General features: G+C 40.7%; 1 protein-coding gene across 4 annotated transcripts in view; it reads left to right on the forward strand.

Moving 5' to 3' along the window:
- Nucleotides 1-17616, forward strand: part of MID1 (midline 1) — a 277769-nt gene that overhangs the window by 211000 nt on the left and 49153 nt on the right. For all 4 annotated transcript variants that reach the window (XM_019955845.2, XM_070784329.1, XM_019955846.2 and 1 more), the window contains exon 4: nt 14536-14643. In XM_019955845.2, the coding sequence (XP_019811404.1) occupies nt 14536-14643 (108 nt within the window). The remainder of the gene's footprint in view (nt 1-14535; nt 14644-17616) is intronic.

Here is a 17616-nt window from a genome sequence, read left to right on the forward strand (position 1 = left end):
TGTTAATGTATGATATTGGGTTTTCTCTGTATATCAGGCTCTAGGTTCGTCCACTTCAGTAGAATGGACTCAAATGTGTTTCTTATTATGGCTGAGTAATATTCCATCGTAAACATGTACCACAGCTGCTTTATCTATTCATCTGTCAACAGACATGTAGGTTGTTTCCATATCCTAGCTATCGTAAATAGTGCTGGAATGAACATTGGGGTATATCTGTCTTTTTGAATTATGGTTTCCTCAGGGCATATGCCCAATAGTGCAATGGCTGGGTCATATGGTAATGGTATTCCTAAGTTTGTAAGAAATCTCTCTACTGTTCTCCATAGTGTCTGTATCGATTTACATGCCCACCAACAGTGCAAAAGGGTTCCCTTTTCTCCACATCCTCTCGTTATTGTTTGTAGATGTTTTCATGATGGCCATCATGACTGCTCTAAGGTGATATCTCATTGTAGTTTTGATGTGCTTTTACTAGCCATCTGTACGTCATATTTGGAGAAATGTCTGCTTAGGTCTTCTGCCCAGATGTTTCAATTTACTTATTTTTAGATGGAGGATAATTGCTTTACAATACTGTGTTGCTTTTGGCCACAGGTAAACATATGTCCCCTCCCTCTTGAACCTCCTTCCCACCCTTCTAGGTTGTCAACAGCATCAGTTTGAGCTCCATGTGTCATATAACATATTCTCAGTCACAGAACATATTCTCCTTACATATGGTAATGTTTATGTTTCCGTGATACTCTCAATTTATCCTACCCTCTCCTTTCTGTTCTGTGTGCATAAGTGTTCTCTGAGTCGGCATCTCCATTGCTGCCCTGCAACTAGGTTCATAAGTACTATCTTTCTAGATTGCAAACATATCTGTTGATATATCATATTTATGGTTCTCTTTCTGACTTGCTTCACTGTGTATAATAGGCTCTAGGTTCATCTACCTCATTAGAACTGAATCAGATGTGTTTCTCTTTATGGCTGTGTAATATAGCAATAACATCAACATAACAGAAAACAGGAGGGTTTTTTTAATAACTGATTTTATTGCTATAGCTTATTTACAATGTTGTGTTAACTTTATATTATGGTTTATCACAGGATATTGAATATAGTACTTTGGAGGGAAGGAGAAAAGAAAGGAAGGAAGTATATATAACCATAGAAACTAAGATAACAATAATAACAGGAGTTGTAACAGGGGTAACAGGACATGGTGTCATAAATAGATTTGGGTCATATATTTTTAACGTGTTGGTTAATATTTGAGTTCTAAAATCCTTTAAAAATTCTAGGAACAAGTCTCCTAAAATTCTGTAACCTCACAAGTTTCTTAGGCTCCCACATATCATTTTTACCTTTCAACGTTTATTCAGCAGCCATTTTTACAGTTTATGAATGTGGCATTATGGTAGGAGGTTCATGTATATCTGATAGTGGGGAAAATAGACCCATCCACCAAGAGACAACTGTACAAGAGTATGGTAAGTGGTATGTGAGGTCATGGGAGAAGTGACATCCACTAGTTTATCTGCATACTCAATACACTTTGTTCTCATCAGTCATCCTCTACAGCTCTCTGTGATTCAGTCTTGTATGATGTATAGGAACTGAGTTACGTCTCTACTTTATCAGGGAGCCAACCTATTCTAGTAAAGTGAGGGTAATTTGGGAGAGTAAGGAGGGAAGCAGAACATGTTTCGGACTTCCAGGGGGTGTAGGGCTTTGCTTTCCAATGCATGGGTCATGGGTTTTATTCCTGGTGGAGAGCTAAGGAGACTTACTTAGTTGACTTAGTTACTCTGACACATATAGCGTTTGAAAGAAAGCTAAGGACTTGGTTACTCTGACACATATTGTGTGCTAAGGAGAGCTAAGGACACTTTTTTTGGGTGTTAGTTCTAAAAGATCTTGTAGGTGTTCATAGAACTGTTCAACTTCAGCTTCTTCAGCGTTACTGGTTGGGGCATAGACTTGGATTACCATGATACTGAATGGTTTGCCTTGGAAACGAACAGAGATCATTCTGTCGTTTTTGAGATTGCATCCAAGTACTGCATTTCGGACTCTTTTGTTGACCATGATGGCTGCTCCGTTTCTTCTGAGGGATTCCTGCCCACAGTAGTAGATATAATGGTCATCTGAGTTAAATTCACCCATTCCAGTCCATTTTAGTTCGCTGATTCCTAGAATGTTGATGTTCATTTTTGCCATCTCCTGTTTGACCACTTCCAATTTGCCTTGATTCATGGACCTGACATTCCAGGTTCCTATGCAATATTGCTCTTTAGAGCATCGGACCTTGCTTCTATTACCAGTCACATCCACAGCTGGGTGTTGTTTTTGCTTTGGCTCCATCCCTTCATTCTTTCTGGAGTTATTCTCCACTGATCTCCAGTAGCATATTGGGTACATACCGACCTGAGGAGTTCCCCTTTCAGTATCCTATCATTTTGCCTTTTCATACTGTTCATGAGGTTCTCAAGGCAAGAATACTGAAGTGGTTTGCCATTCCCTTCTCCAGTGGACCACATTCTGGCAGACCTCTCCACCATGACCTGCCCGTCTTGGGTGGCCCCACACAGCTTGGATTAGTTTCATTGAGTTAGACAAGACTGTGGTCCCTGTGATTAGACTGAATAGTTTTCTGTGAGTATGGTTTCAGTGTGTCTGCCCTCTGATGCCTCTTGCAACACCTACCGTCTTGGGTTTCTCTTACCTTGCACAAGGGGTACCTCTTCACGGCTGCTCCAGCAAAGCGCAGCCACTGCTCCTTACCTTGGACAAGGGGTATCTCCTCATGGCCGCCCCTCCTGATCTTGAATGTGGAGTAGCTCCTCTCAGCCCTCCTGCATCTGCGCAACCACCACTCCTTGGACATGGGGTTGCTCCTTCTGGCTGCCGCCCTTGACTTCCAGTGTGGGGTAGCTCCTCCCAGCCACCGCCCCTGACTTCAGGTTTCTGATACCTCCTCCCAGCCATCCTTTTCATTATAGGGGACTGGAATGCAAAAGTAGGAACTCAAGAAACATCTGGGGTAACAGGCAACTTTGGCCTTGGAATACAGAATGAAGCAGGGCAAAGGCTAACAGAGTTTTGTCAAGAGAATGCACTGGTCATAGCACACACTATCTTCCAACAACATAAGAGGAGACTCTACACATGGACATCACCAGGTGGTCAACACCAAAATCAGATTGATTATATTCTCTGCAGCCAAAGATGCAAAGCTCTATACAGTCAGCAAAAACAAGACTGGGAGCTGACTGTGGCTCAGACCATGAACTCCTTATTGCCAAACTCAGACTGAAATTGAAGAAAGTAGGGAAAACCACTAGACCATTCAGGTATGACCTAAATCAAATTCCTTATGATTATACAGTGGAAGTGAGAAATAGAGTTAAGGGACTAGATCTGATAGATAGAGTGCCTGATGAACTATGGATGGAGGTTTTGTGACATTATACAGGAGACAGGGATCAAGACCATCCCCATGGAAAAGCAATGCAAAACAGCAAAATAGCTGTCTGGGGAGGCCTTACAAATAGCTGAGAAAAGAAGAGAAGTGAAAAACAAAGGAGAAAAGGAAAGATATAAGCATCTGAATGCAGAGTTCCAAAGAATAGCAAGGAGAGATAAGAAAGCCTTCCTCAGTGATCAATGCAAAGAAATAGAGGAAAACAACAGAATGGGAAAGACTAGAGATCTCTTCAAGAAAATAAGAGATACCAAAGGAACATTTCATGCAAGGATGGGCTGGATAAAGGACAGATTTGGTATGGACCTAACAGAAGCAGAAGATATTAAGAAGCGGTGGCAAGAATACACAGAAGAACTGTACAAAAAAGATCTTCACGACCAAGATATTCACGATGGTGTGATCACTCACCTAGAGCCAGACATCCTGGAATGTGAAGTCAAGTGGGCCTTAGAAAGCATCACTACGAACAAAGCTAGTGGAGGTGATGGAATTCCAGTGGAGCTATTTCAAATCCTGGAAGATGATGCCGTGAAAGTGCTGCACTCAATATGCCAGCAAATTTGGAAAACTCAGCAGTGGCCACAGGACTGGAAAGGTCCATTTTCATTCCAATCCCAAAGAAAGGCAATGCCAAAGAACGCTCAAACTACCGCACAATTGCACTCATCTCACACGCTAGTAAGGTAATGCTCAGAATTCTCCAAGCCAGGCTTCAGCAGTACGTGAACCTTGAACTTCCAGATGTTCCAGCTGCTTTTAGAAAAGGCAGAGGAACCAGAGATCAAATTGCCAACATCTGCTGGATCATCGAAAAAGCAAGAGAGTTCCAGAAAAACATCTATTTCTGCTTTGTTGACTATGCCAAAGCCTTTGACTATGTGGATCACAATAAACTGTGGAAAATTCTTCAAGGGATGGGAATACCAGACCACCTGACCTGCCTCTTGAGAAACCTATATGCAGGTCAGGAAGCAACAGTTAGAACTGGACATGGCACAACAGACTGGTTCCAGATAGGAAAAGGAGTACGTGAAGGCTGTGTATTGTCACCCTGTTTATTTAACTTATATGCAGAGTACATCATGAGAAACGCTGGGCTGGAAGAAGCACAAGCTGGAAGCAAGATTGCCGGGAGAAATATCAATAACCTCAGATATGCAGATGACACCACCCTTATGGCAGAAAGTGAAGAGGAACTAAAAAGCCTCTTGATGAAAGTGAAAGAGGAGAGTGAAAAAGTTGGCTTAAAGCTCAACGTTCAGAAAACGAAGATCATGGCATCTGGTCCCATCACTTCATGGGAAATAGATGGGGAAACAGCATCAGACTTTATTTTGAGGGGCTCCAAAATCACTGTAGATGGTGATTGGAGCCATGAAATTAAAAGACGCTTACTCCTTGGAAGGAAAGTAATGACCAACCTAGATAGCATATTCAAAAGCAGAGACATTACTTTGCCAACAAATGTCCATCTAGTCAAAGCTATGGTTTTTCCAATGCTCATGTATAGATATGAAAGTTGGACTGTGAAGAAAGCTGAGTGCCGAAGAATTAATGCTTTTGAACTGTGGTGTTGGAGAAGACTCTTGAGAGTCCCTTGGACTGCAAGGAGATCCAACCAGTCCATTCTAAAGGAGATCAGTCCTGGGTGTTCTTTGGAAGGACTGACGCTAAAGCTGAAACTCCAATACTTTGGCCACCTCGTGCGAAGAGTTGACTCATTGGAAAAGACCCTGATGCTGGGAAGGATTGGGGGTAGGAGGAGAAGGGGACGGCAGAGGATGAGATGGCTGGATGGCATCACCAACTCGATGGACATGAGTTTGAGTGAACTCCAGGAGCTAGTGATGGACAGGGAGGCCTGGCGTGCTGCACTTCATGGGGTTGCAAAGAGTCCGACACCACTGAGCGACTGAACTGAATTGAAAGAAAGCTAAGGAGAGTTACTGAGTTTGTTACTCTGACACATACAATGTTCTAAGGAGAGCTAAGGAGACTTATTTACTCTGACACATAGTGTTCTATGGAGAAGTAAGGAGACTGACTGAGTTACTCTGACACATAGTGTTCTAAGGAGACTTACCTCTTTAGTTACTACTCTGACACACAGTGTACTAAGGAGAGGAAACTTATTCTGACACATACAGCTGCTAAGTAGAGCAAAGCAGACTTACTCATTTTCTCTAACACATACAGTGTTCTAATGAGAGCTAAGGAAACATACTTCCTTAACTCTGACATGTATAGTGTTCTAAGGAGACTTACTATCTTACTCTGACAAGTAATGTGCTAAGCAGAGCTAAGGAGAGATAAGGAGATTTACTTACTTCACTGTAGTTCAGTTCAGTCGCTCAGTAGAGTACAACTCTTTGAGACACCACAGTTCAAAAGCATCAATTCTTCGGCGCTCAGCTTTCTTCCCAGTCCAGCTCTCACATCCATACATGACCACTGGAAAAACCATAGCCTTGACTAGACGGACATCTGTCAGCAAAGTAATGTCTCTGCTTTTGAATATGCTATCTAGGTTGGTCATTACTTTCCTTCCAAGGAGTAAGCATCTTTTAATTTCATGGCTGCAATCACCATCTACAGTGATTTTGGAGCCCCCCAAAATAAAGTCTGACGCTGTTTCCACTGTTTCCCCATCTATTTCCCATGAAGTGATGGGACCAGATGCCATGATCTTCGTTTTCTGAACGTTGAGCTTTAAGCCAACTTTTTCACTCTCCTCTTTCACTTTCATCAAGAGGCTTTTTAGTTCCTCTTCACTTTCTGCCGTAAGGGTGGTGTCATCTGCATATCTGAGGTTATTGATATTTCTCCCGGCAATCTTGATTCCAGCTTGTGCTTCTTCCAGCCCAGCGTTTCTCATGATGTACTCTGCATACAAGTTAAATAGGGTAACAATACACAGCCTTGACGTACTCCTTTTCCTATCTGGAACCAGTCTGTTGTGCCATGTCCAGTTCTAACTGTTGCTTCCTGACCTGCATATAGGTTTCTCAAGAGGCAGGTCAGGTGGTCTGGTATTCCCATCTCTTTCAGAATTTTCCACAGTTTATTGTGATCCACACAGTCAAAGGCTTTGGCATAGTCAACAAAGCAGAAATAGATGTTTTTCTGGAACTCTCTTGCTTTTTCGATGATCCAGCAGATGTTGGCCATTTGATCTCTGGTTCCTCTGCCTTTTCTAAAAGCAGCTGGAACATCTGGAAGTTCAAGGTTCACGTACTGCTGAAGCCTGGCTTGGAGAATTCTGAGCATTACCTTACTAGCGTGTGAGATGAGTGCAAATGTGCAGTAGTTTGAGCGTTCTTTGGCATTGCCTTTCTTTGGGATTGGAATGAAAATGGACCTTTCCAGTCCTGTGGCCACTGCTGAGTTTTCCAAATTTGCTGGCATATTGAGTGCAGCACTTTCACGGCATCATCTTCCAGGATTTGAAATAGCTCCACTGGAATTCCATCACCTCCACTAGCTTTGTTCGTAGTGATGCTTTCTAAGGCCCACTTGACTTCACATTCCAGGATGTCTGGCTCTAGGTGAGTGATCACACCATCGTGAATATCTTGGTCGTGAAGATCTTTTTTGTACAGTTCTTCTGTGTATTCTTGCCACCGCTTCTTAATATCTTCTGCTTCTGTTAGGTCCATATCATTGCTGTCCTTTATCGAGCTCATCTTTGCATGAAATGTTCTTTTGGTATCTCTAATTTTCTTGAAGAGATCTCTAGTCTTTCCCATTCTGTTATTTTCCTCTATTTCTTTGCATTGATCACTGAGGAAGGCTTTCTTATCTCTCCTTGCTATTCTTTGGAACTCTGCATTCAGATGCTTGTATCTTTCCTTTTCTCCTTTCTTTTTGCTTCTCTTCTTTTCTCAGCTATTTGTAAGGCCTCCCCAGACAGCCATTTTGCTATTTTGCATTTCTATTCCACGGGGATGGTCTTGATCCCTGTCTCCTGTACAATGTCACAAAACCTCCATCCATAGTTCATCAGGCACTCTATCTATCAGATCTAGTCCCTTAACTCTATTTCTCACTTCCACTGTATAATCATAAGGAATTTGATTTAGGTCATACCTGAATGGTCTAGTGGTTTTCCCCACTTTCTTCAATTTCAGTTTGAGTTTGGCAATAAGGAGTTCATGGTCTGAGCCACAGTCAGCTCCCAGTCTTGTTTTTGCTGACTGTATATATTCTCTGCAGCCAAAGATGGAAAAGCTCTAATCAGTCTGATTTTGGTATTGACCACCTGGTGATGTCTATGTGTAGAGTCTTCTCTTGTGTTGTTGGAAGACAGTGTCTGCTATGACCAGTGCGTTCTCTTGGCAAAACTCTATTAGCCTTTGCCCTGCTTCATTCTGTATTCCAAGGCCAAATTTGCCTGTCACCCCAGGTGTTTCTTAACTTCCTACTTTTGCAGTCCCCTATAATGAAAAGGACATCTTTTTTGGGTGTTAGTTCTAAAAGGTCTTATAGGTCTTCATAGAACTGTTCAACTTCGGTTTCTTCAGCATTACTGGTTGGGGCGTAGACTTGGATTTCTGTGATATTGAATGGTTTGCCTTGGAAACGAACAGAGATCATTCTGTTGTTTTTGAGATTGCATCCAAGTACTTCATTTCAGACTCTTTTGTTGACCATGATGGCTGCTCCGTTTCTTCTAAGGGATTCCTGCCCACAGTAGTAGATATAATTGTCATCTAAGTTAAAGTCACCCCTTCCAGTCCATTTCAGTTCGCTGATTCCTAGAATGTTGACGTTCACTCTTGCCATCTCCTGTTTGACTGCTTCCAATTTGCCTTGATTCATGGACCTACATTCCAGGTTCCTATGCAATATTGCCTTTTCAGCATCGGACCTTGCTTCTATCACCAGTCACATCCACAGCTGGGTGTTGTTTTTGCTTTGGCTCCATCCCTTCATTCCTTCTGGAGTTATTTCTCCACTGATCTCCAGTAGCATATTGGGCAACTACCGACCTGGGGAGTTCCTCTTTTAGTATCCTCTCATTTTGCTTTTTCATACTGTTTGAACCTCGCCTTCTCTAACTCCCTTACCCTACAATGTGTGTCAGAGAAACTGAGTCCTTAGCTCTTCTTAAAACACTATATGTGTCAGAGAATGTAAGTAATATGTGTCATACTGTTACTTACTTTCTCTGATGGATACTGTTGTAAGGAGGGCTCAGGAGAGCTAATCAGAGATACAGAGTCATCCTTATATATTTACTTCCTTGGACATATTATGTGCTATGAAGACTTGCCTACTTACTTAATTACTCTGACACATAGTGTTCTAAGGAAAGGTAAGGAGAGCTAAGGAGAATTACTCTGACACATATAGCATTCTATGTAGAGCTAACGTGGGCTAAGGAGACTTACTTAGGTACTCTGACACATATAGTATTCTAAGGAGTCCTACATACTCTGACACATAATGTGCTGCTGCTGCTGCTGCTAAATTGCTTCAGTTGTGTCCAACTCTGTGCGACCCCATAGACGGCAGCCCACCAGGCTCCCCCGTCCCTGGGATTCTCCAGGCAAGAACACTGGAGTGGGTTGTCCTTTCCTTCTCTTAACTACTTACTTACTTACTCTGACACATAGAGTATTCTAATACAGCTAAGGAGACTTACTTACCTACACTGACACAGTATAGTGTGGTAAGGAGACTGACTTAGTTACTTACTTTCTCTGACACATACAGTGTTTTAAGAAGAGCTAAGGACTCACTTAGTTTCTCTGACACACATTGTAGGGTAAGGGAGTTAGAGAAGGCGAGGTTCAGAAAAATAATGAGACCAGCACTTACAGCAACAGATCACCTTTAATGAGGCGAGAAGGGGCAGCAGTCAGATTAGTGAGCAGCTACACTAGCCCAAGAAAAGAGTAAGTAGATTTCCACATATATGCCTATATATACTGTCTTAAGGGGCCCTGTTCTTCTTCTCCAAGGTCTTTTGGAGTAGTTATCTCTTAAACGGCTGGGGCAAGGAATTCTGGAGATTGGCCAGAGGCTGGACCGGCTGGGAGCTGGGCGTTAACTTCGGGTGACAGAGTTCTTTGTTTTGCATAGAATGGTGGGGAGGACCCAGAGGGGAGTTTTAAATCCTGGCTATTTTGAGCCATGTAACTTTCCTTCACATATTGTGTGCTAAGGAGAGCTAAAGAGACTTATGTACTCTGAAACATAGTGTTCCAAGGAGAGCTAAGGAGGATAAAGGAGACTTAGTTACCTAGTTACTCTGACACATACAGTGTGGTAAGGAGAGCTAAGACTTACTTAGTTACTTACTTATTCTGACAGGTATAGTGTTCTAAGGAGAGCTAAGGAGAATTACCTATTTACATATTTAATTACTCTGACACATACAGTGTTCTAAGGAGAGCTAAGGCAGCTAAGGACTCTGACCTACTTACTTACTTTGACACATACAGTGTTGTAAAGCAAGCTAAGGAGAGTTACTTACTCTGACACATAGTATTCTAAGGAGAGCTAAGGAGACTTAGTTACTTACTGTGACACATATATTGTTCTAAAAAGAGGTAATGAATCAGTGCTAAGAAAGCTTAGAAGACTTACTTGGTTACTTAATAGCTCTGACACATACAGTGTTCTAAAGAGAGCTAAGGAGAGTTTCCATAATCAAGTGTTCTGGTTGCCTCTCTGCAGTAGCACAAGCTGATTTCAAATACTTTTTCTTTCTCCTCCAATTTAATTCAATTGAACCCCAATTTACTAATAAGTACTTTATTTTCTTAACAGTGCTTTATTTATTCAAGAGTCTGTCCCAATTGACATGCCTGCCAACAGTATTTTGTGTAGATTTTTTGTTGATGGCCATTCTTAACCCTTTGAGGTGGTATCTCATTGTGGTTTTGATTTGCATTTCTTTTCCTGTGATGTTGCACAGGTTTCAGAAGCAGACATAAAAGGTAAAATCATAACCGGGAGCGGCCAGCTTCCAAACCAAAACCAAGATCTAGAAACACCTGCACACACTGCAGGCAACCCATATACCCTGCTATATTTGATTTAATAGCCTATATACAAATGAAGTCCAATCAGATCTTTAGCATTTTTGAACATTTTAACACATCAAACTGCACTACTGTGGAAAACTTCTTTGTAGTGGAAAGAGTTTAGAAATATAGGATAGCATTCAACTCACTTTATTGTACCTGTTGGAATGGAAGATTGGTAGTGTTATAAAAATTTGGAAACGTCACACTTTTCCTACCATAGAGTAGCCCAAATTGCAATGATTTTGAGAGTGACATAGATCGTAAACTGTATCATAGTCTCTTAGCGAAACTGCTTCTTGATGCAGACAGTACTACCTCACATGTGTCTGTGGCTTCATAATGTAAGTTATTTCCTCATATATGATTCCTCATGTATTGTGGTATTGTATTTACCACAATGATCCTACTCAGGCAGTATTCACTTCATTTTACAACATACAGAAACTTAGAAACAGAGATACTCCTTGACTTTCTCAAAATCATCCCATGAGAAGAGCTTGTACTCCATACCACACTTCATGGTACCTGCTTGAGAGTGACTAGCATGGTCTCACTGCTGCTGCTGCTGCTGCTAAGTCGCTTCAGTCGTGTCCGACTCTGTGCGATCCCATGGACTGCAGCCCACCAGGCTCCCCCGTCCTTGGGATTCTCCAGGCAAGAACACTGGAGTGGGTTGCCATTTCCTTCTCTGATGGTCTCACTAGGTCTAGTCAAAACTGGAAAAAAATCTTTAAGCGGAGAATATGTTAGCAGTAATGTCAAAACCTAAGGACCTCACAATATAGCAATTGATTTTTGACCAGGTGCTAAGGTACTGCAATGGAGGAAAGAATTTTCTTTTGTGCTTTAGCAACTGGATATCCATAAATAAAAGGATAAAGTTGGACCCCTCTTTCTCACCATACATAAAACTTATTTTAAAATGGCTCACAGCTATATGTGTAAGAGATAAAGCTTGCAGAGGAAAACAGAGGCATACATCTTCACAACCTTGGATTAGGTTTCTTAGCTGTGATACCAAAACACAAGTGACAATAGAACAGTGGATCACTTAGACGTCATCAAAATTAAAAACGTTTGTGCTTCTACCGTTACCATCAAGAAAATGAAAAGCAGCCTGCAGAATGGGAGAAAACATTTGCTAAGCACATAGCTAATAAGGGACTGAGTACCCAAAATATATAAAGAAATCATAGAATTTAACTATATAAGGTAAATGGCCCAATTACAAAAGGCACAAAAGATCTGAACAGTCATCTCTGAATTAGGTACACAAATGTTCCATAAGCACATGAAAAGATGCTCAACATCTTTAGCCATCAGGGAATGCAACTCAAAACCACAATAAGATGCTACTCCACACCCACTATGATGAATAAAACAGAAAAGACAGACAGTGTCAAGTGTTGACAAGGATGTTGAGAAACTGGAAGCCTCACATACTTGTTCTTGGAATCTAAAATGATGCGGCCCCTTTGGAAACCAGTTTGGCAGTTCTTCAAAAAGTTAAACACAGAGTTGACGTGTGACCCAGCAATTCTTCTATACTCAAGAAGAATGAATACATATGTGCACACAGAAATTTATACATGAATGTTCACAGTGATACTGTTTCTAAGTAACCAAAAAATAGAAGCAACCCAAATGTCCATCTACTAGAGGACAGATAAACAAAATGTGGTGTATTACTTCTGTAATAATATTTGGCATAAAAAGGAATGAAGTACTGACACATGGTATGACATGGAGCAATCTTGAAAACATTATGCTAAGTGAAATCAGCCAGACCAAAAAGGATCATATATTGTTTGATTCCATTTATATGAAATGCAGAGAACAGGCAAATGCATAAAGAGACAGATCATAGACTTGTGGTCACCTATGCCCTCAAATAGGGTAGGTATTCAGAAGATGGAGTTACTGCAAATGGGTATGGAATTCTTTAGGGGGTGTGGAAAATTTTCTAAAATTAGATTGTGATGATGATTCTGAAACTCTGAGTACACTCAAACCCACAAACTGTACACTTTAAATGGGTGAATTTTATGATAACAAAGAATATTTCAATAAGGCCATAAGGAAAATCAATACCTTCCCCCTAAAAAGAAGCATGATGACATACTTCTGTGTCTACACAGTCTTGGGAAACCAACACGTTCAATCCCCACATATTACCTACTTGCAGTATACCAGGATACCTGATTACATGTTACCTTGCCTCTTGTTGGAAGGTCATTTTCACTATCTATTCATTGAACAAATAGTTTTTGAATGTCTATTCCATGTTAAATATGGCTCCAGGTGCCTGGAATAGATGCCTCATGTCATACAACACCCAAAGATCCCTACAAGAAGCTTGCCTCTGGTCAGATTTACCTTGATTGTATGTCCATGTTCAAATACAGCTTAGCTCTTAGGGGTCATGCCAGGAGATATTTTTCAAGTGTAAGGTGCTATTTTCCACAAATTTCACTTTCTCCATCATAATGGGTCCATGCTTTCAATAGACTGCCATCCTTTTCACAGCTCGGTTGTTGTCGGTTATTAAATTCAGTATGAAGTCAAAAGGAATGACAAGAACTCCTGACCCCACTTCCAGTTTATCTCACTCATAGAGATTGAAACTACTCTAGTTAAATAAAGTATGCCCAATCAAAAGGGCTACATGTCTGGGCCCTGTCTCCTCCCTGACCCTGAGTTATACTGGAATCATCAATTGTCTGTTGGCATTCTTTATAACAGCATAGCCACTTCTCCGGTGCTGTGTTAAAATCATAAAACTCGGGCCTGTCCTATCTCCATCTCCCACAGCTGTGGTTTTTGGGTCTCTATGAGTAACATTTCAGAATCATCATGAGGTGGAAGACACAGCATGTGCACAGTATTTCCCAAGCCCAGTTGCCAAGAATGAGCTAATGTTAACCCTTTCTTGCATACAGTGAGCCTTACAAACTTCAAATGCAAGCCATTTGACAATGATCGACCTTGCCAGCAGAATGGCAGGCTTTCATGGTAGATCGCCAGATTTCCAGAGATAACATTTAAAATTATGTCATAAGATTTATAAAATATTCAACCATCCTTTTCCTTTTTGATGTTTTCATAGTGACTAAACACAAAGTTTGCATCTGTATATAAAAGACAAGGTAAATAAATGTGATGCCACCTTGCTAGCTTGCTTTTGGAAAATGTGTCCAAAAGATATTGATCATTATCTATCCTCCATAAAAGAACAGTGTTACTTTAACTTTTGTTTAGTAGCTTCAAACTGCACTTCCCTTCAAAAGATAAAAACAGGAATTGCAAATATCAATTTTCAATTAATTGGTAATAGCTACATACTTGATGTGTTAAGAATGATCCTGAGATTGGGCATGGCTTAGCAAAAAGAGATGGCTAATAAATGTTTTCCAAGGATGCAAGGTAGGGAGTAGACATGTAAGTCTTATATTTGCCATCCCTGCATAATTGGAAGAAGAGTTAACATTGAAAACACCTTTTTATCACAGATTTAGAGAACAAACTAGTGGTTACCAGTGGAGAGAGGGAAGACGTAGTAGGGGATTAAGAGGTATAAACTGTGAAAGTGTGTTACTCACTCACTTGTGTCAGACTCTTTGTGACCCTGTGGACTGCAGCCCACCAGGCTCCTCTGTCCATGGGATTCTCCAGGCACCAATACTGGAGTGGGTAGCCATTTCCTTCTCCAGGGGCTCTTCCCAACCCAGGAGGTATACACTACTATGTATAAAATAGATAAGCTACAAGGATATATTGTATAACACAGGGAATATAGCCAGTATTTAATAATAACTAGACATGGAGTATAACCTTTAAAAATTGTGACTCACTATATTGTACGCCTAACTTATATACGATTGTACAGCAACTTTTCCTCAATAAATTTTTAAATAAAATATCTTTCCAGCAATTAATAGAAATTTACTAGTCTACATCTTAAAAAGGAGCATTTAATGGAAAACAAACACTAAATTAATGCTCACCATTTTATCTATCCCATAGGTCAATGCATCACGTCAAGAAGCCAAATTGATGGAGGAATGTGATCTTCTTATTGAGATCATTCAGCAAAGACGACAAATCATTGGAACCAAGATCAAAGAAGGAAAGGTACGATTTCTAGGGCAGAAGGTTTCAAATTCTCTACCTGGAGAAAATATACTCCCATGCACGCCAATAGCTTAAGAAATACTGAATGCCTCCTTTTTCTGTATTTTCTGTGGTTGTACTCTTTAAGTCTTTAGGATGTAGGTCAAAGCCCCTTCATGGGCCAGTTTTTGCTCCACCCTTCTTTTGTGTGATGGTCTCCTGAACACACCTGCAATGCAAAGGCTGCTCCATGACCCAACTCCAGGCACAGCCTGGAGCTCTGGTATATTAGAGCCCCAATTTTCTGTCTCTCTTCTCTGGGAGAAGGTGGGTTTCATAGAGAAGAGTTCATTTTACATTTACTGCTGTATCCCAGCACTTAACACAGCACTAAATAAATGTTTAAATAAATCAGTCTTTATCTACAGAAATTATGAAGTGCTTTCTCATGCCCCTGAGGGAATTTAGACAGGTGTCATTTCATGGTGGCAAAACTCCTATCATTGCACTGTATCATAAACCCCTTTGTGGATCTATTAATAGTATTTCTTTTCTAATGTTTATATGGCTGAAATTCCCATGGTTTTACAGTGCCCTATATTCAAAAAGCAATTCACCAGTTTAAATTATATTCTTTATGGCCATCTTATTCAAAATTTATTTCAAAATGTTGATAATTCTAGAATCACTTTATTCTATTTTTAAAGTAGTCATATTTGTATTGATAGATTTTTGATCCACTTTATCCCATTTCTCTGCCACCTTCAAGACAATTTTGTAAATATTTAAAAATAAAAAAGTTTGTTCATGATCAAATCAATTCTTTAATTTCTCTTATTAGTGCTCATAACTATAAGGAAATATGTATAATTAAATCCAATTGGCAAGAATTAAGTAGTATATAGAGATTACAAAAAAAAATGTCTATGCTCTTTGGTTTTCTACAAAATTTGAAAGGTATTTCTCATTGTATAATGTTCTAGACTGCTTTGTCTATGTAGAATGAAAAACATTTATACATGTACATTGTGATGATGATCACAAAAGTTAAAGTCAAATCAAATAAGTCTTGAAGCTGTTCCAGTGGATTATCAAATTAATATAAAATTATTCTCTGACTTGAAGAGATAGTTTGGCATGGACATGTACAGTCTGCTATATTTAAAATGGATAACCAACAAGGACCTGCTGAAAAGCACAGGGAACTCTGCCCAATGTCATGTGGCAGCCTGGATGGGAGGGGAGTTTGGGGGAGAATGGATACATGTATATGTATGGCTGAGTCCATCCCTTTGCTGTTCATCTGAAATTATTACAACATTGTTGATCGGCTATACTCCTGTACAAAATGAAGCTTTTTTAAAAAAATTATTCCCTGGCCAAGGATGGACTGAGATGTGTTAAACAATTACTTACCCCACATAGAAATTATACTGTCAGTCTGGAATCTGTATTGGATCTGTGTCCTCTTCCATCATGAGGCACCATGTGTATATTTCTTAATACCTGACATCTTCCAGGTTCTCAGACACATGAGAGCCTGAAAACAATTGTAATTAATTATTAATATGCATATGGAAGGCAGTTTGTTTGCCCTTACATGGTCACGTGCAGGGATCAGCTCTTAATACACATTACTTCCTTACTGCTGCTCAAACAAATTACCACACTTAGTGGCTTAACACAACACAGATTTATTATCTGACCTTCTGGAGGTCAGAAGTCTAAAACCAGTCACAACTAGGCTCCTGTCAATATTTTAGCAGTGCTGTTTCTTTCTGCGGAATTCTGCGGAATTAATTTCTTTTCTGGCCTATAGGAGCCGCCAGCATTCCTTGGCTGATGGTTTCTTTCTGCGGAATTTCTGCGGAATTCATTTCTTTTCTGGCTTATAGGAGCCGCCAGCATTCCTTGGCTGATGGTTTCTTCATCACATCACTCTGAGCATTACTTCCCGCCTCAGATCTCTTTTCTCTGGCACAGACTCTCCTGGTTCTCTCTCATCAGGACCCTTATAATTACATTGGGATCACCCAGATAATCCAGGATAATTTTCCCCCAGCTCCAGATTCTGAATCTAGTCACATCTGCCAAGACGCCTCTGTAAAGGAACATGTAAGGTCACATTTTTTTAAACTCCTGGGATTAGGATGTGGGCATCTTTGGGGGCCCTTATTCAGCCTGCAATGACTCCACCACAACCTCCTGGCCAGCAGGTCCTCCTTTCCCTTACTTACCTCCCCAGCATGAGGGTTACTCTCATAAACTAGATCAAAGTAGCGAAAGGGTGTCCCCAGTTCCAGCCATGATGATACGTGGGCTTCATGCTCTGGTGTACCCACTCTGCCCTGAATGTGTCTGTGATCCAGAACGTAGTCAAAGAGAAAAGCAAAGAAACACATAGCTGGGCCCCAAACGAGATAGGCTTCTCAGCTCACTGAAAGGGACTGAGAAAAGTTTCTTGCCAGCCTCCACCTTGGGTCAGAGCTTTTGGCAAACTTCAGGCCTGGGAGTCTGGAGCAAGTCGGTTGGGTTGGAGCCTGGCTCTGCACTTACTGTTTCTGATGCCTACACAAAATGCGAGAGCCTCAGCAATGCAGAGATAATACAAGATTCCTGCAAGATTCCTGCATGAGGACCCCAAGGATGAGGTGAGGGTGACTAAGACAGACAGGGTAGGCTAAGCCAGGTGAGTGAGGGAGGAAAAACTTACGAATGACTGCTGCCCTTTGAAAACTGAAACCCAAACCGCAATTCCAAAGCATATAAAGACATCTTGAATTTCTAAAACACCCCCAACAAAATCAACGAAGACATTTTCTCACCTCAGATGAAAGGAATTTGATGGGAAAATATTTAGATGTTCAAAGAGATCCATAGAGGAATAACTTCTATCTTAGAAGAGCAGAAAGTTGTGAAACCACAAAAAGGAAGATAGGAAATAAGAAAAAATAGATATAAAAGCAACAAATTAGAAGTTTTGGAGGGGAAAAT

This window comes from Bos indicus, chromosome X (genome assembly GCF_029378745.1).
Source record: "Bos indicus isolate NIAB-ARS_2022 breed Sahiwal x Tharparkar chromosome X, NIAB-ARS_B.indTharparkar_mat_pri_1.0, whole genome shotgun sequence".
Classification (NCBI taxonomy): domain Eukaryota; kingdom Metazoa; phylum Chordata; class Mammalia; order Artiodactyla; family Bovidae; genus Bos; species Bos indicus.